Source organism: Caloenas nicobarica, chromosome 1 (genome assembly GCF_036013445.1).
Source record: "Caloenas nicobarica isolate bCalNic1 chromosome 1, bCalNic1.hap1, whole genome shotgun sequence".
NCBI lineage: Eukaryota > Metazoa > Chordata > Aves > Columbiformes > Columbidae > Caloenas > Caloenas nicobarica.
Window position 1 is genome coordinate 212,034,465 of NC_088245.1, and position 23,335 is coordinate 212,057,799.

The following is a 23,335-nucleotide window of genomic DNA, read 5'->3' on the forward strand; positions in this document are numbered from 1 at the left end:
TGCTGGATAATGGTGCTTCTTTGCATGTTGAAGCAAGACTTCTTTTTCTAAACCTTTCCTTGCCATCTTGACAGCGCCTTGCTCAGTGAAGCTCTCTTTGCTGGCACAAAGCCCTGTGCTATTTGCTTCACTTTGGTGGTGATTTACCACCAAGTTCTTGGTTTAAAATCTTGATTATGAACAGATCTCCTTGTGTGCATCTTTACAGCTATTCTTTCTACCCTTGAAAAACTGTGCCAAATGAAGTTTTTTTCAGTCAGGAAATAATTTTTAATTAAGGGATCATTCTCCACAGTGCTGCAGTTTTGCCAGGACAAGAGACTTGTGCACCTGGAGAGTTTTAGTCCCTTTCCTACATGAGCTAGTAAAGTTGGTAGGCGGTTGCATATGGGTCACAGAGATGTTGAATTAATTCCCATGGCTAAGCCTAGGCTCAGGTTCGTATGACATAATTTGGGAATCTGCACAGACTGTGTGATTTCCCTCAGAGGTGGTTCAGAGCACATGAGTTACAACCAGGAGTACCTGATGGTTGCAGCATCCTCTGGGGAAATCTTCCTCTCTTTTCTTCTGATGTGAAAAACTTATCCAAAAGGAACGTGGCTTACAGTCTCCCCATAAAACTTGTGGTCTTATTTCAGGAGGAAGATGAGATAAAGCCACTCCAATGGAGGCCAGCTCCACCAGCCTCAAGAGGCTCAAGTTTGGGAAGCTGAAGGTGGTACGTCGGCGCTTGCTACAGAGGTACGAGCATCAGCCCTTCATCTCCTGCCTGGCTGGGTTCTACAGCTGCCGGTGGAAGCGGTACCAGCGCAGAAGGACCGAGCCTGGGAAATGCTGCTGCAAGACGGTAAATTAACTCAAAATCAGCACAGATGTTGATTTCTGTGTAGGGATGGGTCAGTCCAAGCTGACAAGTGGTTGATGTTGTGGGCCAAAGGCATCCCTGCCCGACATCATTTGGAGCCCACTGGGTTAGAATCATGGAATCATTTTGGTTGGAAAAGACCTTTAAGATCATCGAGGTCAACTGTTAACCCAACTCTGCCAAGGCCACCACTAAATCATGTCCCTAAAAACCTAATCTATGCATCTTTTAAACCCCTCTGGTGATGGTGACTCCATCACTTCCTTGGGCAGCCCATTCCAATGCCCGACAGCCCTTTCTGGGAAGAAATTTTTCCTAATATCCAATTAGATTCTTAGATTTTGGCTCTAAGCGATGGATGTATTGCTGTGCTTCCGTGGCAGGCTCAGTTTTTCTGTGCCACCAGGCAGCCACCAAATGTGTGGTGGCAGGAAAGGACCTTGCACCAAAGCCTCCAGGCCAGTGCAACATCTCAAAGCCATAGGTTCAAATTAAAGAAAGAAAATTTGGCCTGGGTGTGCAGTAAAAATTGTGAAGAGGGCTGCTGCATAGTGCAATTCTCTCTCAAACAAGGTGGCTAAAATCCTGTTCATTTGAGTCATGAGATCTGTTTTCCCTGAAAAATAAATACAGTAGAGTATGGTTTTGAGGCCATCTCCCTGGTCACAGAGGGCATGGGGGGAAGTCATCCGCACCTCTGCTTCTGGAGGTCCAGCACCAAGCCACGTGTTTTATGTGGCTTTAGACTAAAGTATCTGTTTAGACTAAAAGACTAAAAGTATCTGTTATTTGCTCCGCATGCTTTGACCACTTGTCTCTCTTCTCCCTGTTCAGCGGGAATGTGTCTTTTTCCCTCTGCTTGTTGGAGCTTTCTGCTTTTCTCTGATCTTTCTGTACATGTGGAGTGAAGCAAAAAATGACTACAATAACTTTGACTGGTGAGTACCATCTTTTTCTCCTCTTCTGCTCCTCAGGAGGTCCCCAGGGTGGTGGGAAGAGATGAGCACCCTCCCCAGCAGCTCGTCTGCCGCAGGGCACTTTAGCCATGAGCCAAAGATTTGGCTTCTTAAGCTCTTGGTTACAGCATCCAAATTGAATGTCCAGTGACTTCAGAGGTGCTGAGGCTCTGCCCTTCGTTTGGCTACAGTTTTTAGGTGCAAGTGTGAATTTCGTAGAAAAGGGAGAATCATCGTCACAAAAATTGTGAGTGAAAGGGACTAAATAGCTCTTCCCTTTCCTCCTCCAAGTCTTTTTTTATCCTCCCTGTTCCTTCTGAAGAAATGCAATGGCTGGCATCAGAGCCATTGCACCAGCTATCTCACTGCAAAGAGAATTGCATGTTCCCAAGCTTGAAAGTAAGAAATAACTGGCAGGAATTTATGCAAATCCTTTCCTTCTGCGGTGCGTAGGTTACAGTTATGCAAACCTGGCCCCTAAAATTAAATTAAACCAGCTCAAATATTATGGGGAGGAAAGCTGTAACGATACTATTCATCTTTATTGAGCCTTTGGATAAAAAGCAAAGCTTCCCTCTCTGTCTCCCAGGGCAATCCCTCTACAGCTCCTCCAGCTTTCCGGTGTTCTCTCCTTCAAGACCTGACTCCAATTACCTTTTTGCTGCTGTGCACTAAACAACCGCAGGCAGACAAGGCGGGCTGTTGGCCTGAGTCATGTCATTTTACTCTTTCCCCAAGCTGCCTTGTCTGCAGCAAGGTGCTGTGTCTTACAGTCGGACTAGGAGCTCTTTGGAGCAAGACCGTCATTTTGGTCCTGTATTTTACTCCCCGCAGCACACTGGGTTATTAGTCGGGTGGCTAATGCAATAACAGATTTGGGGAAGGAGGCTCTTAAACACTTTTGCCTGTTGCAAGGTAGGTTACCCCTCCCTCCTTCTTTGTTTTATTAATTTGAAGATTACAAAATTTCAAGGAACAGGGCTGTTGTTTCCCTCCAGTCCATGTGCTGAACATAAACACTATCATAATATTTTATTAATTTTTAGGTATAACTATGGGAACCTGGGCTTCTGGTTTCTCTGGTCTCTTGTTCTGCTGATTGTGGCTGCGATCTTGTTCACGTACATCACGCTGTTATTGGTAAGTAATGCTCCTTGTAAGCTGACCATGATTTATAGTCCTAAAAAATAAACGTAGGGATGGCTTTAATGTGTCATACCAAATCTCAGCCTGTCCCTACAGATGATCCCTAGACAGTGGATATCTGGTGAAGATTTGAAACACAATGAGTATTTCTGGCACTTTCTCCCCAGGTCCACCTAAGGATGACCAATTTCAGCTTGGGGGTCTCTGAGACAGATGTAGTTTCTGTGATTTCCCTCAATGATTTCCCTTCGATTAATTTGTTCAATATCTCCTTGAACTCAAGTGAAGATGTGCCAGCAGTGGCTGGGTCTAGATTTAGGGGAAGGTAAAAATTGTTGTTCTGACAGCAGGGAAGAATGGGGCTCTGAATTGTGTAGCAGCGGTGATATGTCATCAAAGCTGAGTTATTCCTCTAATCCTGAATAAAAATGCTCATTAGAAGAAGGGCAACATTATCACTGAAGCTGCCTTCACTCTCTCTACTTTGCTGGAGAGTTTCTCTCCAGACGTGGTCACGAAATGCTCCTGAAGTTTATACCCAAAGAGGCACCATTCCTAAAATCTTCACTTTTCCAAATCCTGTGAATTCTTCTCTAGACTTCTGATCTACTGTCTGCTCTTGTTACTGGAAACATGCCAAAATAAGGCATTTCCTAATGTTTCTACCTAGTCATCTTTTTTCCCTGTCTTTTCTCTCATAGGGCCCCCCAAATAAAGACAGATCTGCATCTGTGTTTCCACCCTCTGCATCCAGAGCTATAGGCTAAAAAATGACTTTAACTCCAGGACTGGAGTCCTCGTTCAATCTCACGCCTGCTCAGACTTTCATTTTGAAATAGCAGGTGCTGGGGATGAGGTTATAGCTTTGACTCACCTGTGTGACCAAGACAACTAGCTTTTATCTTCAATTCCTGCTGTTCTTACCCATACCCTGATGTGTCGTGATATAGTCAATCTGTAAATTGCTCATGGCAGGGAATCTCTTTTTGCTTTGTTCATGCAATGCCCAGCACAATAGGTTTCTGGGGTCCTTTTTCTCAAATAAATAGTGATATTATTCTAGCGCGAGCAATAAGAAACCAAAGTGATAAAGAGGACAGCTGCTTGTCCATGCCCACGGCAATCAATAGCATCATAAAAGCAGTGGACTAACTGAGCTCTGAGTAGGACAAACAACAATATTTAATTACAAGGATTTTGTGACACGTTGGTGACTCTAGGGCTCAATGTCTATTATTCAGCAAAGACTACCCGGCTTTCCCAGTGGCCATGGAGCTGTGTGGGTGGTTTGGTGGGTAAAACGCTACTTCAGGCAACCCAAAGCTTTGCCAGAGACGCCTGTGTGACATGGATAGCTCTGAGATCAAACCTCAGCAGGCTGTGGATCTGGAGGCAACCTTAGGATCAGAATAACCATCACAGCACATGCTAGAAATGGGCTTTACAGGATTTCCTGGGCTTGGGGAGCCTGAAGACCCCTGGGCTGGTGTATCAGCTCGGTCATGCTCTGTCTGGATCCAAACAACAACAAGTGTCCAAGCAGTGGACATCCTTAGAGGAGTTTAATGTCTTTGGCAGCATGAATATGATGGCCACAAGCACTCAGGGCAGGTGATGGGGCAAAGCCAAGCCAGAAAGGAAAATGGGAAATATGAGGCAAAACTGGTGATCTACATGGTTCAGTTTAATCTTGGTCCCACTCTTCATTGCGTAGACACATCCTCCTCCTCCCCTCAGCAGCTCAGTTCTGTCTAATGACAGCACTTGCCCTCCTCAGGAGGGTGAGCGTGGATAAACATGGAAGCATACAAGTAGTCTGGATGCTATCAGAGGAGTTCTACAAGAGGAACACCACAGAGGTACCTCTGCTCTGGGCACAGCCCCTGCAGTGAGGGTCCATTTGCTACTTGCTTTCATGAAGCTGTTCAGCAACCCACCCAAAGCCGTTGGGTATTTCTAAGGGCACTTGACCTGCTTGATTGCATCTCTATGTCATCATGTCTCACTTGGCAAGATTTCTGTAGGCGTCTATGTTGAGAAGTGGATGTTGGGAAGCATGAGGTCCCACGCCATCAGATCTGTTACCCAAACAGGATTAGGTCTTGAAGAAAAGGGGACCGAGGAAAGTAATCACCACCACCATTCATGCTCCCAGTATCTCTAAGTACGCAGGCTCACATGGTAAATTACATCCCATGTTCTGGTTGAACAGTGTTGGATGGAGCCTGTTCCTGCATGTGTTGCAGGAAGGACCGGAGACCTTCACCCAGGCAACGTTTCTTTATGATGTTTTGCATCAGTGACCCATCACATCAGAAAACAGAGCGCACTGATGTCCTTGTTGGAGCAGAGAGATTTTATAGCAACCAGTGGTAGGTCTGGTTTTGTTTGTGAGCACCATACCCTCTTCCTTAATGATGGCACCCAACTGGAGTCTGCAAGCCTGCTTCCATGACCTTATTGTGAACCACTGAAGCAAACATGCTTCTGCCCACTGGCCACCAGCAGCTGAACAAAATGCTGCACAACAAAGCACTTGCTGTCTGTGCAAAGATGTTCTCTGTTCACATGCATCATTGTAATTTTTTTTCAAACAATCAGTTTCAATTAATTCAATTGTTATCACTCTACAAGCCAATTTTATCATTCCCATTAGAGCTAAAAGGTTAAGCTGAGGGGTCTAATTGCAGAACACTTCATGCTCAGTGGAGAGGAAAAACCTTTTCAAGCACCATCCTACTATTTTCCTCTCTGCAGTTCAACTGTGTTTGTTCCAATGGTTTTGGGGAGGTGACTCAGAACTGTACAATATAAAGAGGTTCAGGTCTGTTGTGGCCTCTGCATTTGCAGGCTGAGAAAGAACTCAAAAGAGTACGTTTGCACTGAATTCCAAAAAGTGACCTCAAACCTCCATCCCTAAGAGACTGGGGTACCAGAGAAGTTCTGAGTTGCTGCATTTTTGCTAGAAAGTGAGTGTAGGGACCTGAATTCTGCTGTTGTGAACACCTAAGTGAGCAGATGTTTTAGGTGAGCTAAGTGCCTGCCTCCACGTCCTTGTGGCGGTAGGTTCAGAGCCTGCCTAAGCCTCACCAGCAGTATTGAAGTAAGCACAAGGTCATTCCCGTGCTGAAGTAGAGAGGGGTGAAGAGTCTGTTGTCCATCCTTTTGCAGCATAACCTTGTGGTCAGTGCACCCGCTCAAAAAGAGGGAGACAAAGATGCAGTCCCCCTTATAGCGAATCTATCTATCTTACTACTGGAAAGCATCCCTTAATTACTGCTTTGCAGGTAGGTGGTGGAGAGTAGACACTTCCACACCTCATACTGAAGAAAAGAATGCAAGTGTTGGAGTCTCTAAAGTTAAGGGAGATGATGGGACTGACAAGAGGGACCTTGGTGTGAGCCTCAGCAGTACCAGTCAGACACATATTGGTCACCTAAGCCCGCATGTCTGTGTACTCGTTTTAGGCAATCACAGGATATGTGTGGAAGCAGTTTGGAGGTTGGTGCTGGTTGTCCCTTTGCCTGAAGAAGTTCTGTTCTAGGTGCAAGCATGTGGGGCCTTGCTAAAGGCAACGGCTCTCCATGGAAGATCATGTTGGACAGGTCCTGTGGCAGCTTTTGAGGAGCAGGATGAAGTTAGGTGACTGTGGCTTGAGATGTTAAACTTCAGAGGTGCACAGAAAGCACAGAAAACTCAAGCTCACTGTGCCAGAGCATGCGCAGGATAGACCTTGTCCACATCCCATCAACTCACTGATCCATCAAGACATGTTCTCCTACAGTGGCCAGCGGTGCAACTGCAAGAGTTCCTTCTTCACCTCTGAGGAAGAAACCTGGTGATCATTCTCCTTGTAAGCTGATAATGAGATGTTGTTTCCATCCATAGAAATGAGCTTGCCCTCTGATGGCGTTCCCAGGTGTGATGCATCATTCATTCAAAAGTTGTACTGCAGTAACAGGGGACAGTCCGTTTGAGCATGACCTGTGAATTAAGTGTTTGGCTGTACCTTGGGCAAGGACCAGATCTGTGTAAGATTGCTTGCAGAAAAGGGACAAAGAGTCTTTTTTCTTCCTTTTTCTGAAATACCTTATTTAAATGGGACTGCCTTAAGATCTTCAGCAGTAATTAAATTCTCTCTGAAATGCTTCCATGGTTACTCATCATGTCCTGGGTGTAGAATTCGATTAAAGGAGGCTAACATGTCAAGAAGCACTTAAAAGCTGATCTTTATTCACTGCTGAACTTATATCTTGCTTCAAATCAGCATGATCCTAGAAAGAGAGTGTGTTTGTAGATGGATAGAAAACAACTTACATTCCTTTGTAGTTGCATTTTGGGGAAACGGAACACCTTCCCCTAAATCTGTATTCACACAATCTCACTGTGTTACAGTCTGGAGGGACCTGCACCATAAATGATCCTTCTGAGTGGAGCACTGATGTCTACTAACATATACTTTTTCTCTAAACTTTGATATCTGGTGATACTGGTCCCTAAATTGTCCCATATAGTGGCTGGGAATCTTGCCCCAGGCACTCAGATTCCTGAGCCTAGACCTGTCCATTTTCACGGCAGGAAGGTACTTCTCCTGGTGAAATCCATCATCATGTTCATCAGTTGCTTAGGTCTGGGATAACTTGAAGAAACTCTCCATCAGAGCCATCGACTGGCTTTCCTCGTCATTTTTTCCTTGGTGTTCAAGGCTTCTTGGGCTGTTCCCTGCCCTGATGGGGGTTTACACATCTCACAGGAACCCTCCCCAAGGGGTCCAACTTGACATCAGAAAGAAGGAACGTGCCAGCCACCAAAAACCAGAGTCTTTTAACCTCCAAGGCAGTTTTCAGTGTTCTGAGATGTGCCCATCTCTTGTGTTTCCTGCCATTACTGTAGAGGTGTTGCCTCCTTCGCTGTCTACTCTGTGTCTTTGTGGTGCTTTGGGGGCATTTTTCTAGTCCCTGACCTCTCTCCCATGGTTGGTACACCTCTAATCATGAAAAGTGCACAGAAAATAGGCAAGGTTAGTGCTGTATATACGATAGCAGTTGATCCTGGCCATCATTTATTTTTCAGAATTTGTACTCACAAAAAAAAGTCATCAAAAGTGTGTAACCTAAAGTGCCCAATTATTTGTTACCCAGGAAAGGGCTTTGATCCTACAAGGCAGCTTTGATGTGTGCTTGGCCATTTCAGAAGCATTTTTGCTGTAGCAATAAACGTTTCTCTCCATACACCTGTCCTGCAAACAGCCATGACATTGTGCAGGAAGACCTGGTATAAAGTGACTTCCCAATGCAAAAATAATTCCAGAAATGCCTCACTGAAGATACTTCACAGTTTTCTACCAGGATACAAACAATCTCTTCTTGATTTCCCAGGTCCTAGCGATGTGTTTGCTTGCAGAAGGTCAGCAGCTGTACCTACACTGGAGCCACAAGGTGGGATAAGTCAGGGGTTTCTGGTAACTCTAATCCATGCTTTAAACCAATTGAGTCTGTGGTGTTTCTCAGCTTGAAAAACATCTTAGATTATGGGCAAGAAGGAAGAAAGTGAAGAGGTTAATCTTTAGACACTCATAAGAATGATATCTCCACCTGAAGTGATCACCTAAACTCTTTTTCAGTCAGTTGTGGGAAACGAATCCTCTCAAGATGCAACTCATTCAGCTGGTGGTAGACATCTAAATTAAGATGAGATGAATCACACCTAAAGAACCCTTTTCCCCCACTGACACCAAAAGGAGCTTGTGGTGACTCATTCAGGTGATGGTGTCTATATTTGACATGTCCACATGTAGTGACATGAAGACAAAAGCAAAGTTTCCATGAGAAGCACAGTGTAATTTTCTGTAGTAGGCTCCAGCAGCAGTGAAAAAAAAAAAAAATGTGGCTTCTATCTCTACAGAAGAGAAATCTGGCATTTCCAAGGCGTCTTAGTGCTTTATGTCTTTGGTCGTTGGGTGGTTTGAGAAATGCCACCTGGAGATTTGGAAGGTGCCGAAAGCAATTGAGAGAGCTGTTGCTGCTAATTGGTGCATTAGACTCACCCTCCTTAAGAAATCCTTGAGGTCATGTAAGGCATTTAAAAAATTAGCTTCTAGCCATGCAGTTTAGGGGATTGTAATTCTTGCAGTGGAAGGGAATAGCTGAATGTGCAGATACTTGATCTTGTGTTATGTCATTTAAATAATGGAAACACAGTCATCTTCACTGTTGAAAATTGGTTTCCGGAAGAACCAGAAAGATGTAGAACAATTTGTAAAAAAAAACCAATTGTGACTTTGGTGGAGGAGATTGGGGTGGATTATTAAGGTGTTGGTCTGTAGGATCACCCTGAACAATGGTTAGGGCTTTGGTCCAGTTTCTACTTGCACGTAGTCCTCAGCAGATAGATGATGTACCAAGAAGAACCTGCCACCACAACTGTGCTGGTACCAAACTGTGCAAGAAGCCAAGAAAAGACTGAGCTACTTCCTTGCTTTTTTGGTTAAAAAGTAAGCTCTCATCTCTTAATTACAAAAGTGTTGCTGAAGTCCTGTTGTGAAGCAGCTCATAGCACAAGGAAGCTGTGTTGCTGTCCCTTTTGGGTGAAGTTAATCACTTCTGAATGCAGCCATCTGCAGGTTAGGGATTTAATGTAAGCTGATCATCCAGGCTCCATCTACATCAACAGAGAGAGAGATGGACATCTCCCATCATAAAGGAAGCGGGAATAGATCACCTATGGAAATTCCTCTCTTCCTCCAGTGATTATAGAGGGAGCCTTGAGGGCTGACTTGGTTGGGTACCCAGCACTTAAGATCAGTCTTGCCATACAGAAAAGCGCTGTTGGTCTGGCTTTAGTCCTGTTAGATCTCTCTATCTTTGAACTCACATAGTCAAGCTCATGCATCCTAAACTTATCAAGTCCAAGCTGCTTCAATAAGCCTGTGAGTCAAATGGATGGCACACCCTGTGCAGAAATGCTGAAGCTGATTTTTGTCTTCTTAAACTTCCCAGATTGGGACTTTTCTTGTCCTGGGCTTCTCTATCACAGCCCTTTTCATATTATCGGTGCTCTGGGGAGATCAATGGAAAACTGTCCGCCTGTCATTTCAGGTAAGAGGGGCTTGGAGGTCTGTTTGAAAGAACAACTTGTTTATAGAAGTGTTTTGTGGTAAATGGTAAAAAATATTCCATATAGTGTTTTTCACAGGACTTTCTTGGCAGGGTACATGGTTTAGAGAAACCTTTTATTACGGCTTAAAATTTCCTATTGGGAGAAAGGAAGCCAAGACCTGAGGTTGAGTTTCAAGCTACCTGATGTAACATGTCTCAGTTTGAGAAGTTACATCCTTTTTTTTCCTCCAAAATATTGTAGGTGTAGTTTTAATTTCCAGGTGCCCAGGACAGGTAAATCAGACCCCTTTGGCTGGCAGGGTTGCTGGAGCAAGAACTTTCCCTCTGATCAGCTCCTGCCAGTTCAGCAGCTTTAGCATGAGCACAATTTCAGTGCTCTGCGACTCAGAAGAGCTTCATCTCCTGAGGGCATGACAGCACTGAGATTTTGGGCAGCAGGTGGGGAACGCTGTTGTCAAGTGGGATAACTTGTGGGATACTGTGTTCAGTTTTGGGCCCCTCACGCCAAGAAAGGCCTTGAGGTGCTGGAGCGAGTTGAGAGAAGGGAACGGAGCTGGTGAAGGGGCTGGAGCACAAGTGTGATGGGAGCGGCTGAGGGAGCTGGGGGTTCAGCTGGAGAACAGGAGCTGAGGGGAGACCTTCTGATCTCTGACCTGCCTGAAAGGAGCTTGGAGCCAGGGGGCCATTTTTTTGAACTAAAATCCCTTTCTCTCCTTGCCAGATCACAGCTCCCTATCTCCACATAGGAGCAATAGCCATCATGGTCCTCCTGTCCTGGCCTGTGGCTCTTCATGCCATCAGAGCAGATAAGAAAGGTACAGTAACTCTGCTTCCTGCTCCTTGTATGAAAAAAGATGTATATCAGCGTGGGAAAACAGGCATGCAGGAGCCTTTTCTTCCAACACCTGCACTGCAGATGAAGGTGACTTTTAGCCAATGTGTATCCCAGGGAAATTAGGGGTCTGGGACTTGGGCTGTGCCCTCTCCTCTGACTGTCCAGGTCTGTTCCCTGTTTGCATGCTCCCTTGCACAGTTTTGGCTTACACCAAGGCAGTAAACCTATTTTGAGACGGATGATATTAGCAGAAGTACCCACATTCCGAGTCATACATGGAAATTTCGCCTGCAGGAGAAAACAGACAGTGGCAGCTCTCCTGGCTGACCTTTGCTTGCTATACTCAACTTTGGCATCTCAGGAGGGGTCTCAAGTCCCATCAGTCTGCTTCAGACTAGTGCATCTCAGGAGAAGCCAGCTGAAATGGGGAAAGATCTTTTTGACTAGTTCCTAGTATTGTCCCATGGCAAGTTCCGTCTACCTCTGAGAAGTGCAACCAAGTAGTGTAAAAACAAGGCCAGATGCCAGGAACAACTGCAGAAGAGCCTGGTTCTGGGACTGGCTGGTTTTCTCTGACTTAGTATCTCCATATAGTCAAAGTAATCTACATGACACCCATTTGCAGATATTAATTTGTAATAAAAATCACCGACAGAGTGGGCTGGTGAAAGTAGTTTTTTTTGTGCTCAGGATTTTTCTTATTGAACTGCAGCTGGGAAGGTTGGGGGGAATATGCTGGGACCCTAAACATTACAGTCCATCACATCTAATGGATTGTCAGCTCAATACATCAGCTTGGTGTGAGCCCAAGTTCCTTCAGAGCCACTGGCACAACATGCAGAAGGGTGGTGGTACCCATTCGAAAAAAGAGATGTTGGTGCACAGATGCTCATTTCTCAAAGGAAATGTTTTGTTCCCTGAGGTGAAGGCTCAATGTGTCAACAAACTCCAGAGAAGACTGTAGGTAATGAGTTGGGAAGTTTTTGAGGTGCAATACCCGTGCAGTCAGAGTCTGCAGGGTTCTGTAGGTCACGCACAGGAGGGCACTGACAGCGATCTGAATGAACCAGGGAAGTATTCATCTTAAGGGGATGTAACATAGTTGAAGGAGAAAGGTTCCTCCTCTTGTTCACTGTGAATGAAACTTCAAAATGTTTTTTGTTCTTATCTGAGTAAGAAAAATATTAGCATCATTCTGTTGAGGATTGTTTTTCTACAGATGGGGGATATTTCATTGTACTACCTCTAAAGAAAAAGAAATTAAGGCCATGTCTTGCTTTAAGGCAATACAAGCACAAAACCCGCAGTCCAGACGTGGACAACTAACATCCTTGCTTTGACCAGTTTGTTTTCCTGGGTTGCATTGCTTGGAGAAAAAGAGAAAATTAGGGGAAGAAGGAATGGAAGAAGGGGTGGAAAAAGGGATGGGACAAAGCCCAACAGCTACTTAGCTGGAGGGCTGTATTAAAAGTCAAACTGCAAGGCAAACTCATGCATTACCACATGGATTAACTCTAGCCTTCCTCCTTCAAATTCTTTCAGTTGTTCAGGTGATAATTGTTGGTCCATACCTGGCTATCCTTCTCTTTCTTTTCTTGATACCTCTGGGGATGTACTCTCCTTGCATCAGAGAGATGGGGACACTTGGACCAAAGCCAGCTCTCATTGGACACCGTGGAGCACCAATGGTAGGTCTGGAGAAGTTATTTTACATCATTTTTTTCACCCTATGTCTTGCTTCTTTCTACTTTCATCATCATCTTCTGAGGTTTTTTTTTCCATTAAATTTGTGGAGAGTGGGAGGCAAGACATTTCTGTTAGGAACTGCATACCAAAGGCATCACTGCATGGGTTTACTAACAAGGATAACGCTGTTCCTGAGGGACAAGATGGATTTGGTGGCTGAAGTGGAAGAAAACAAACAGTAGACTTTAACAAGATAATGATGGTCCTTTAACAAAAAGCAGAGGTGTTACAAAGAGGCAGAAAGTACTTATTGAGTCCTTCAGAGTGTGTTTGAAAATGATCTGTTTGTTCACTTTTTTTTTTTTCCAGCTGGCACCAGAAAACACTGAGATGTCATTTCAGAAGACAATTGAACATGGCGCGGATGGTCTTGAAACGGATGTCACCATTAGGTAAGGGGAAAACATCACATCTCACAGAATACATGCTGCTTCTCCTAAGAGTTGCCTTTGGAGACGTGCAAGTCCATGCAATTAGGGTTTACTGATGGCTGGGACAGGGTACCTCAATTGACATGTGATGATAGGGGCTGTAGGGCATGGCTGTTCTCAGGCAAGTCAATAAGCTGTAGCTATTGATTTAACAACCATTATTTCTACAGTGTATTTTAAAGGCTTTGCATGTTATAAAGACAAGTCCCTACCCTAGTCTGACTTCCAGGGCACAGCGAGGGTTGTGTCAGGCCTACAAACCAGCAGAAAATTATATTCAGACTTGTGACAGCATTGTCCTGATTATTAGATCTTTAATTGCCTCTCTTTGGGCATAATGTTAGCCATAAATGGCTAACACGCTGTGCAGGACGAGCAGTTTTCAGACACCAAATGAGAAAAATACTCATCCTTAGATGTTCTAGTAATGTACACCTTTCTATAAGAGAATATTTTGCCTTTTCATCACTGTCCATTTAGGCTTCAGTCCTCTGAAACCCACAGAAACACTTTGGTGTCAGCAAAAAGAGATTTCAACCATAAGCTACTATACATTTTGGGGGGGGCTGGCAGGCATAAATACCGTCATGTCTATTTTGCCCCTGAGGAAACTGAGGCATAGAGAAGCATGGCTTCTCCAAGGTCACCCAGCAGTATTTAAGCTGGAAATAACCTGGTGTCTGGAGACTCAGCCTTCCTTCCTACCCCACCCTCTGCATTGAGGGAGGCCGTACTACTGTGTTCCTGGTGGCCCGTGTATTCTTCTGACCTGGCATGAGTCTGCTCATACCATGAACGAACCCGCACTCCAGGTGACCCGAACTCTTGGTCTCCAACAGCTACGATGGGGTTCCTTTCCTCATGCATGACAGCACCTTGAGGAGGACAACCAACATCAAGGAGGTCTACCCCAATGACACTGCTCAAAATGCTGCGTTATTCTCTTGGGATACTCTGCAGGAGTTGAATGCTGGAACATGGTTCTTTAAGGTAAGTGCCATAAAGGACTATCATCAACTGGATGTACAAGATACACCAGCTGGCGACTACTTAATAGCATGAATGTTAGGAGAGGAACTACTGTGTTAAGAAGGTTCCTTTTCCCTAGGTTTTCCACAGCAGAAAGTCAGTCGGGAAATCCAGAAGTTCTTCTTATATAAACAATTTATTTGCAAGATACAGCATAGAGCAGCTTGAGTTGGGGACCTCCTGAAGAGGGACCATTAGCAGAAAAAAACTTGGATAATTATATGCCCATAACCCAAATTTCCACCCTTCCTGCGTCACTCCGGGCCAATTGCAAAATTAGAGTCTGGGGTCTCCCCATTCTTCACTGGATTTCTTAATTTCCATCAGGCAGGCCATCAATCAAAGTCCTGACGTTCAGTTGCTATTTCGTACCTGCAGCTGGAGAAAAATAAGTTCTTGCCAAACTAAAACATTTTTCTGTTTTGTCTTCTTCTGTTAAACACAGTTCTATTCCTTCGCTTATCTTCAGGGATGCAGATCCCCTTATCCAGTAGCTTGAGCCACTCTGAGGCCTTTTTTCCTTAAAGAGGCAGAAAGTTCGAAAGTTCACAGGTTGCAGAAGTTATGCCAAGCAAACTCTATAAAGAAGTTTCTAAACAAGTTCTGTAAGGAGCAGTGTACCCAATACTTCAATGAGCTAAGGCAGTCTGTTCCCTGACAACTGGTTGAGGCAAAACTCAAAGTCAGTAGAAATCCTTCAGTTGGATTGTCCAGTTGCTTTGTCCAGTTGGCCTTTAGGCTTAGGAGACCTATGACAACTGCCTGGTGGGTGTTCTTGTGGCTCCTTATCATGGCAGCGGCAGAGCACATGGTCTAGAGGAAGAAGACAACAGGTATTATACTTGGCAAGGTGTTGTGTATAACAGCGATGGGACAAAACAGCACAGCAGAGCCAGCTGTCCCAGAAGCAGTGTTGTCACAGCCTGGCTTAATTTTCCTCATTTCTCAGGTAGAAGAGCTAAGCAAAACAAAATATCCTCACCTACTGAGGGCTCATGTCAAAGTTTTTCCCTCTTTGAGATGAGATTTTTTACATGCAGCTGACTCCCATAGGCGACTACCTGATTGATTTCCTTTTTTAATATCTGTTTATTTCTAGGACAAACCATTTTCATGCATGGGCTCACTGTCAAGGGCAGATAAAACCCAGGCAATGAATCAGTCAATTTACAAGCTAAGTAATTTCTTGCGCCTCGCAGACAGTCAGAATAAAGTTGTGATATTTGATCTCTACCGCCCTCCAGAGAAACATCCTTATAGGAACTCATGGATCAACAGAACCCTGGAAGTCATCCTCAATGAGTCGGGGATTAGACCCCATCTGGTAGGGTGGCCTCACTCCTCTGTATCCTTTTTTCTTGCTCTCTGAATTGGGACTTTGGGGTCATGCCCTGTGTGATTTTACCTGTATAAAGTCCAGGCCCTTTCATTTCGCCTGTTTTAAGAGGCATCATTTGGGATACATTCCTACTATTGGTGCTTCAGCAGGTACAAAATGGTGTAACCTTACAGAGAACAAAGAAATAAGCCATTGTATATACCAGCTGATGCCTTAGCCCCCAGACAGCATCCTTTCATAATAATTGACAGCCTACTCCCTGCCACACATGTTTATTTTATATATTGCAAAGAAACTCCTGGGTTACATTAAAGCACATGAAGCTGTGAGCCTTCATTGCCTTCCTCCTTCTCCAGGCAATTCCCTGCTTGGGTTGAATGCTAAATCCATACAGATCATGTTATGCATCCATTGATGTCTGGGGGGTTATGCTGATTTGTATCTGCTGAAGTTCTCCCATGCTGGGAGAGTGGGAGAACAGAATATTTTCTGTTGCCTTTCCCAGAAACCAAAGCTGTCTTTTCACCCATTTCAAAGACCGCATCTTTTGTTGGGCTGTGTGAAATGTGCTCACTGATTTCAAGTTGATAAGCAAGGAACAGTGAGTACTTATTTCTTGATGAATGTGACTTGCAAGTTTTAACCCTGCATCCTAATGTTCTTTGATCATCATAAAAAATACATCATTTGACAGGCAGGGGCAAGCTCCTCAAGACCTTACCTTTACTGGGTTTGTGTGAAGGGCAGGGCACATCATTAAGTCTGCTGTGAATTCACTGGTCCCTCTTGTTGGTTGCAGGTCCTATGGCTGGAGGACGACATGAGGTCATTTGTTCAGTCTGTTGCTCCTGGGTTTCAGCAGACAATAGGTCGTAAAGCCCCAGTTGAAGACCTGTTGATGGACAACATTGTCAAACTCAATCTGGCCTACACTGAAATGTCCAGTGAAGATATCCGGTAGGTTGGAGTTTCAGCCCCAAGGACACTTGGGCTGCATCTGGACTATGTTTGCCTCATGCATGTGGCAATGTCTCCCTCCAGTGACCAGCTCCAGGATCTGTAGCATTTTGGGAAGAGCTCCTTTAGATCAGGTGGCCATCCCTGTTGCATCCTGGGAGTGAAGGACTCTAGTCCACTCCTACCGTTGACCCTGTGTGTGGCCAAGAGGTGGCACATATAATTGTACTCCCTTGCCCCCAAGTCCATATTTACTTGACCAGTATCTGAGGATCTTCTGGGTAGCATAACACAGGTGTCTCTTGATTTCTTGTCTTTCTATTCGTGCCATTCCCAGTCCCATCAACACTGAATCATGGAGAACGAACAACTATTTAACCTCTCGTGACTCTTCCACAAACATCAGTGTGAGTGCATAAAGCTGTGGTGAGAGACCATCACCCTCTTGTGGCTGGTGTTTTGGAGATTTCATTTCTTGTCTCTCTTACTACCAGTACTCTGTTGCTCACGACATGCTAAAAACATCATATCCCCAGTGGAAGGTTCCACATTCATTGCAGGAAATTCCAAAATGTTTCTCTTGTATGAAAAATCAAAACAAAACCAAACCAAAAACCAGTATTACCTGTTCATCTCTCCATTTGTAAATATGATTTTTTTTTCTTTTAAGTGCACAAAAACATTGTAATCTAATTTTTAAAAAAGAAGAAGAGAAAAAGTTTAATTCTTTGGATGAGAATAACGTTCATGTTTTCTCAATTATAATTTTCACAGCATGTAAAATCCTAGGTACATCCATTTGGGTTAGATCCTGTTAGATTTACAAGTGTTGATATTGATGATACATTCCTTTCGTATTACACAGAGTAGGATCTTACTTCATATTAAGTTTTGATAGCTTTTAAGAGCTTGAAAGATGAGTTGATGCAGAAATTAACAAACATGCGTAGCCGGTTTTGAGGTGGTTTTGAACGCACTATTGGGAGATTACAAACAGATAATTACGTTGATTCATATGGCAGAAGGGTAAGCAAAGTTTTGACCTTTTGGACATTTTAACTGCATTTTCTTCCAGCAGATCAGCTATTCAGTTATGACCAATTATGAATGATTAATTATTGGCTGGTTGGTTTTCCTTTCTATTCCTTATGTAGGTCCTAAAGCAAGTCTTTTCCACAGAAAATTGCTGTCCATCCTTGATTCAGCCCAAAGGAAGTACTAACCTTAACGAAGGTTATTGCCTTTTGGTCTTTTAAAGGAAATATGCGGAGAAAAACATCACCACCAACTTCTATGTGATCAGTGAGCCATGGCTTTTCTCCCTGGCGTGGTGCTCTGGGGCACACTCTGTGACCACCAATGCTGTCCACACACTGAAGAATCTCAGCCAGCCACTCTTCCTCATGGTAAGCGAAAATCCTCCCCCTCCCATGGGTAGGAAGTAGGGCTGGGATGTCCATGGTTACCTTTGGACACCATGGGCCAGTTTGTGCATGAGTAAAGGATCCTTTGCATGAAAAGGACCTGAGTTGAAAAGTGGCTTACCTGGAACCTCTGAGCTGCTCCAGGTATCACCATACCCTTCTCCTCTTTTCTCTTGGCTCAGGTAGAAGCACCCTGCTTGTTAGAATTTGCACCTTAGGCCTTGAGATAAGGAAGAAAAAGTCATATTGAGACTTGTGTGGGAAGAAAGGGCCTCTGAGGGCACAAGCTGATGCATAAGAATTTCTGTTTCTAAGCTTTTGAAGCACCTTATTGGTGTCAGAAATTCCTCACTTCCCAGGGCTTCCCTTTCTCAAACTTGGTCTTGTTCCACAAGCCTGAGGGAAACAAACATAGAAATAAGCCTTCCTCGTTGGGTGGAATTTTTTTTCACATAATTTGTCTATTCCCTATTCTGCCTTGGACAACCCGTAGGGCTAAGGAACACCTGGGGCACTGGTCCCTCTGGAGTCCCTGCAGCCTGAAGGCTACTACTTTGAATAAATGGCTTCGCACTCTTGAAGTAGATTTCGCGATGCTCCCATCCAGACAACTGCAGTGTTTCAGTCCGTTGTGAGGGTGAGTGGAGGTCCAGTCTAAGGATGAATCTTCAGATGATCTTAGACTTGAAGCAGGAGCCAGACCCTCTGTGGTGTTCCCTAAAGGACAGTTTTGCCAGGGAAAATGACATGCCACCAGTTGACATTAATGTCGGAGGGAAGTGAACTGCCTGCCCATACAAACAAGAGTTCCTCGTTATGTTCACTGTGACATAGTACAATCGTCTTGGCCACAGAACAGACCTGTGTTGATGAAGGATGATGATTTGTCACCAACACCCGCTGGTGACTGGCCACTTTGAAATGCCACCAAATGCTTTAAACACCTGAGGGATGTTGCTGCACGTGCAAACCAAGCAGCTGAAGGGCCATATTTGAGCAGTGAGAAGGAGCCTGAGCAACTCTTTTTCAATATGTTGGGGTCCTTGGTGGTGGATGCATCCTCTGTTGTTCTCTTCCAGACTCCGCAGCAGTACAACATCATGTGGATCCTGACAGATCTGACCTCTGTGCTCCTCATCTCACTCATCTTTGCTCTGCACTGGTAACTACCTGAGTTGCTAATGGCTATGCTAACCTGATCTTTTGTACCAGGTGGAGGGAAGGAAAGATGCTTCCAGGGGATCTGAAGTGTTAAAACTACTCTTTAAAACAATTTGTTTCCCTTCAGGAACTAGAAGAAAGCCCTGAAAGTCTCCAAATACCTCTCTGCTCCTCCTGCTTGCTCTCATTTTTCCTTTACACCTGGGCAACTCAGGCATCATCTACCCTGAGGATTCAGTGGAGACTTGGTGGATTTGCAGTAGCAACATAAACCAGTTATCAAAGCTGATGGGCTAAGAAAGAAACTAATTTTTCTATTCTTACTATTTATATAAACACCATTGCATTGGACTGAGTCAGGAGGAAAGCTGTCATTGTTAATATCTGAACACCCTGTGTGGTGTCTGCATATGCCAGAACCCCTGAGGAAATCCATTCTCCCAGATGAAAATGTCTGAGTGTGTCACAGACACTGCATTTGGCTTCCTCCCATGCCATCAAAGACATTATCTCTAATAATTGGGGAAACTGGGGTTCATAAAACAGGCACAAAGTGGCTCCTTCCCTTCCTTCCCCTCTCACCCTGACCTGGTCCTTCCCCAGGTCCTGCTTTAGAAGATTTCACCTTGCTTTCAAGGCCAGACATGAGGAAGAAATTTTTTCTACTGAGGGTGGTGAGAGCCTGTCCCAGGTTGCCCAGAGAGGTGGTGGATGAACCATCCCTGGAGACATCCCAGGCCAGGCTGGACGGGGCTCTGAGCAACCTGAGCTGGTGCAGATGTCCCTGCTCATGGCAGGGGGGGCACTGGATGAGCTTTGAAGGTCCCTTCCAACCCAAACCATTCTATGATTCTATGATTCAGGGCTGCAAGTTGCAGGGTGGTTTGCAATCACCCCTGCAATCCATCCGTACCACCATCAGACCTTCCCATGCCCATCTCCTCCAGGCTTCTGTTCGTGTTGTCTGTGCATTTCCCAGGGCCCTGCAGATGCTTCTGATCCAGCCAAATTACAACCTCTTCTGGGCTGGCATTGCAGCAAGGGCATTCCCAGCCTTGCTGGGGGTGAAAGACCATCAGCAGTGCCTGAGGGTCCTGTGTGGTCTTCTTTGTCAGGTTTATGAATGCACCAGAATCACAGCTTTTAAATTTCCCTGTCTGGGGCTTTTGAGCTCTTAAATATTTCTTAGCAAAGAGGGCTTAGTCACAAAGTTGCCTTCAAAATACTGTTGCACATGTGAAGTGTGGATGTTTAGTCATCAGTCATGCACTGGAGTCCCTTCTTGGTAAGGACCTGAGCAAACCCCAAAATATCAAGGCAGTTCCTGCCATGACAAAGTAGAAAAAAGGTGCCCAGGGCATAAGGGACTGCAAGGGTAACCACAACAAGTGGTGGTCTGACTCACATGCTTTGCCTCATGCAGGTGGCGAGAGAGAAGTTTCTCCTGCTGTGCCCATGATGATGACCCGATGCTGGAGAGTGGCACTTACAACAAGTTCAGGACAGGTGAGCAGGGCAAGGAGACCATCCTGCTCAGGGCCATCTCCACGGGGGCACCAGCGTCCTGGTAGATGGGTTGGTGATGGGTGCCCATGCTGTGGTGAAGGATGGCTGCATCCTGGGTTGTCTCGGGTGCAGGTGGCAGTGTTTTCTCCTCTCTGTTCAGCACTGGTGAGGCCACATCAAGGCACTGGGTCCAATTCAGGCTTTCCAAACAGACTGTGACAAATGGGAGCGAGCTCAGTGGGGCCACTAAGCTGGAGGATGAAACATTTGAGATCTGGGTTTGCACAGCAGGAGAGAAGGTCAAGAGGCATCTTATCACTGTCTGCAACCATCTAATGGGAGGGTGTAGACAAGATGGAACCAAATGATTCTTGGATGTGCAGTGACAACAGCAAAAACTTCAACCTTGGAAATTTTGACTAAACATCAAGAGTAAAATCTTCCCCATGAGGGTGGTCAGATAGTGGAACAAAGTCCCAGACAGTGGGGAATATCCACCTTCAGAGAAGTTCAAAGCCCTGAGCAGTCTGATCTAATTGGCTGTGCTTCAAGCAGAGGTTGGGGCAGAGACCTCCAGATGTCCTACCCAAATGCATTACTCTGCAATGCTGTGAAAAGAGAGCCCAGTGGTGCTGAGCACTCTTGAGTCTGCAAGGTGGGGTGGGATTGGCCGGGGACCCTCCCATGCGTCAGGTGTCTGCCCCCATGGAGCTGTCATCCAGACAAAATGACCCAACCTGGGCTGCACGCATTTTAAGCCAGGTTCTGTTTGCTCGTGATGGCTGATAAAACAGCTGCAGATGTTTGGGTGGCTTCACTGCATGTCTCCTTTTCCAGAGCTCAGCGACATGCCTGCCACCATGGCCTGACATGGACGGGGAGGGGATCTGGACCCGCCATCTCGATGAGGACTGGAGGGCACATCCTTCCATGCTGCTCTTTCCTGCAATGCAAACATCAGCCTACCAAGGGGTCCATCTGGGGGGCTCAGATCCTCTTGGTGAGGAGGAGCCATTTACCTGCATGACCCTCTTGGAGATGAGCACTGAGCTTCCTCTCCTACAGCTTTTCTCATAGTCGCATGGCTAGCAGGGATCCCTGGGTTGTTGGGGAGCACAGATGGATTTGCAGCCATGAAGAAGCTGTGCACCATGATGAGATGCAGCAACCACGTGGGAGCCACCATCTCCCTCTGAGACCACTGGCATCCCACAGGGCAATGATCCTGTGATCCTCCCAGCATCCGTAAGCCTTATGTTTCCACAGCTGTGTTTAGCACACACTGCAAACACCTGAGCATCCCCTGGTCCTCCTTCTTCATGGCTGCCCATGTTTCTTCTTCAGACCAGCCTCTTCTCCACACACTCCCTCCCTCCTCACATGTCTCCTCCAGCCCCAAGACCACACCAACCCCACCATGATGGTCAAGTGCTGCTGGCTGGCTCACCATGGTCTGTGCTTCTCCAGAACGCAGCCAGGGGCAGCTTAGGTTTTCCCTTTCCGCATCCCTGCCCTGCCGTAAACCCTGACAGAACAGTCCGTTCCCCTTGGCTGTGGGCAAGGGCATCTCCTCCCAGGGATGCTGAAGGACTCTTTGGTGCCTTGGCCATCTAACTACTGGGACTATGACCAGGAACACAACCCTTTTCTTCAGAAGAATTGAGCTGCATATGGATTGGTCCCACCAAGTGTCCTGTTCGCTCTTCCCTTGGGAAGGTCTCTATACACACTCTGCACCTGGGGATTTATTCTGATTTTCATTTCTCCCAGTGGCTACTGGCACATAGAAGGAAGGGGGTTCCATGCCCTGTTCTGCAAGGGAGATGTGAGCATCTCTCAGGTTTAAGCCATAAATTTCTACTTGAACAGATAATAAGAACACATGTTTTTGGTAAATTGCAAGTGCTGTTTTAAATACATTTTAGTTCTCCTATCCTGTTTTGTTCTTATTCCGTCAGACTGGAAAAGGGGAAGAAAACAGTAGTCTTTGCCTGAATCAGGCTATAGACATTTTCTCATACATAAGCCTCATGTAACTTGGTGGTTTTGCTAAATAAAGCTATCACAAGTGAAATATGATAGGGAAGCATTAGGTTTCGAGTTAACTGTGCTGAGAAGCGCTCAAACATTTCTAACTTACAATTTGGGAGTATTTTGGAGGCTAGACATGCAAAAAAGCAGCATCCTCCTTTGAAAAGGGCTCGAGGGTGGGTGGATTGGTGTAGAGCAGCTCCAGATCTATGAAGCATGGGGAGAATATGCTACTGATGGTGTTAAACCCCCTCTCCATGCCTCGTATCAATAGCAGGTTCATAATTTTTTGTGGGTACCACTCATGTAGAGGTATATAAGCAGCAAAAATGGAAGGTGGAGAGGATGTGGATTGACTGATGGTGTGAACCATGAGGTCCTAGGCCTGTCCCCTGGTCTCCAGGTGGTGGACTTGGCTATGTTCCCACAACCACTGCTTTTTTTTAAAAAAAAAGAAAGATGAAGAGAAGATTTCACTTTATTTTCTGTCTGGTCACGCTGATGATTTGCTCCTCGTTTCTGGATACTCTCACCAGGAGTCCCACTCTGCAAGAAGTCCTGATCCCAAGGACCTGGGAGCCCTGAGCCCACCCTTTCCTGTGGAGACACCACCACAACCGCACGGTGCAGAACAGCCTCCCACAAACCACTTGATGCTTTTTAATGAGAGTATTTCACTTGGACATTTTTTTTTTTTTTCCATGTTACATCGCTTGGTGTGTATACAAAGAGGCCAGCAGACGCTAATACATATGACACACAGGCACACGCACACCGAGTCCCAGCAC

The 23,335-nt window shown here is 45.4% G+C and overlaps 1 protein-coding gene across 1 annotated transcript; it reads left to right on the forward strand.

Annotated features, from left to right (window-relative positions):
- The first annotated feature begins 667 nt into the window (after window positions 1–667).
- On the forward strand, window positions 668–21,396 carry GDPD4 (glycerophosphodiester phosphodiesterase domain containing 4). Its single transcript, XM_065654823.1, has 15 exons — window positions 668–850; window positions 1,703–1,806; window positions 2,871–2,964; window positions 8,349–8,408; window positions 9,969–10,067; window positions 10,810–10,903; window positions 12,466–12,611; window positions 12,979–13,061; window positions 13,940–14,090; window positions 15,229–15,453; window positions 16,268–16,425; window positions 17,684–17,831; window positions 18,929–19,011; window positions 20,434–20,516; window positions 21,354–21,396. Exons 1-15 carry the CDS (start codon window positions 668–670, stop codon window positions 21,383–21,385), a joined length of 1,743 nt encoding a protein of 580 aa, XP_065510895.1. The 3' UTR covers window positions 21,386–21,396.
- The last annotated feature ends 1,939 nt before the right edge of the window (window positions 21,397–23,335 follow it).

Bases quoted from the DNA above. Each gene is read 5' to 3' on its own strand.
- GDPD4 (XM_065654823.1), top strand. From the start codon at position 668: ATGGAGGCCAGCTCCACCAGCCTCAAGAGGCTCAAGTTTGGGAAGCTG. The intron at 13,062-13,939 runs GTAAGGGGAAAA...GGTCTCCAACAG, and splicing joins GAAACGGATGTCACCATTAG to CTACGATGGGGTTCCTTTCC. The intron at 17,832-18,928 runs GTAAGCGAAAAT...GTTCTCTTCCAG, and splicing joins GCCAGCCACTCTTCCTCATG to ACTCCGCAGCAGTACAACAT.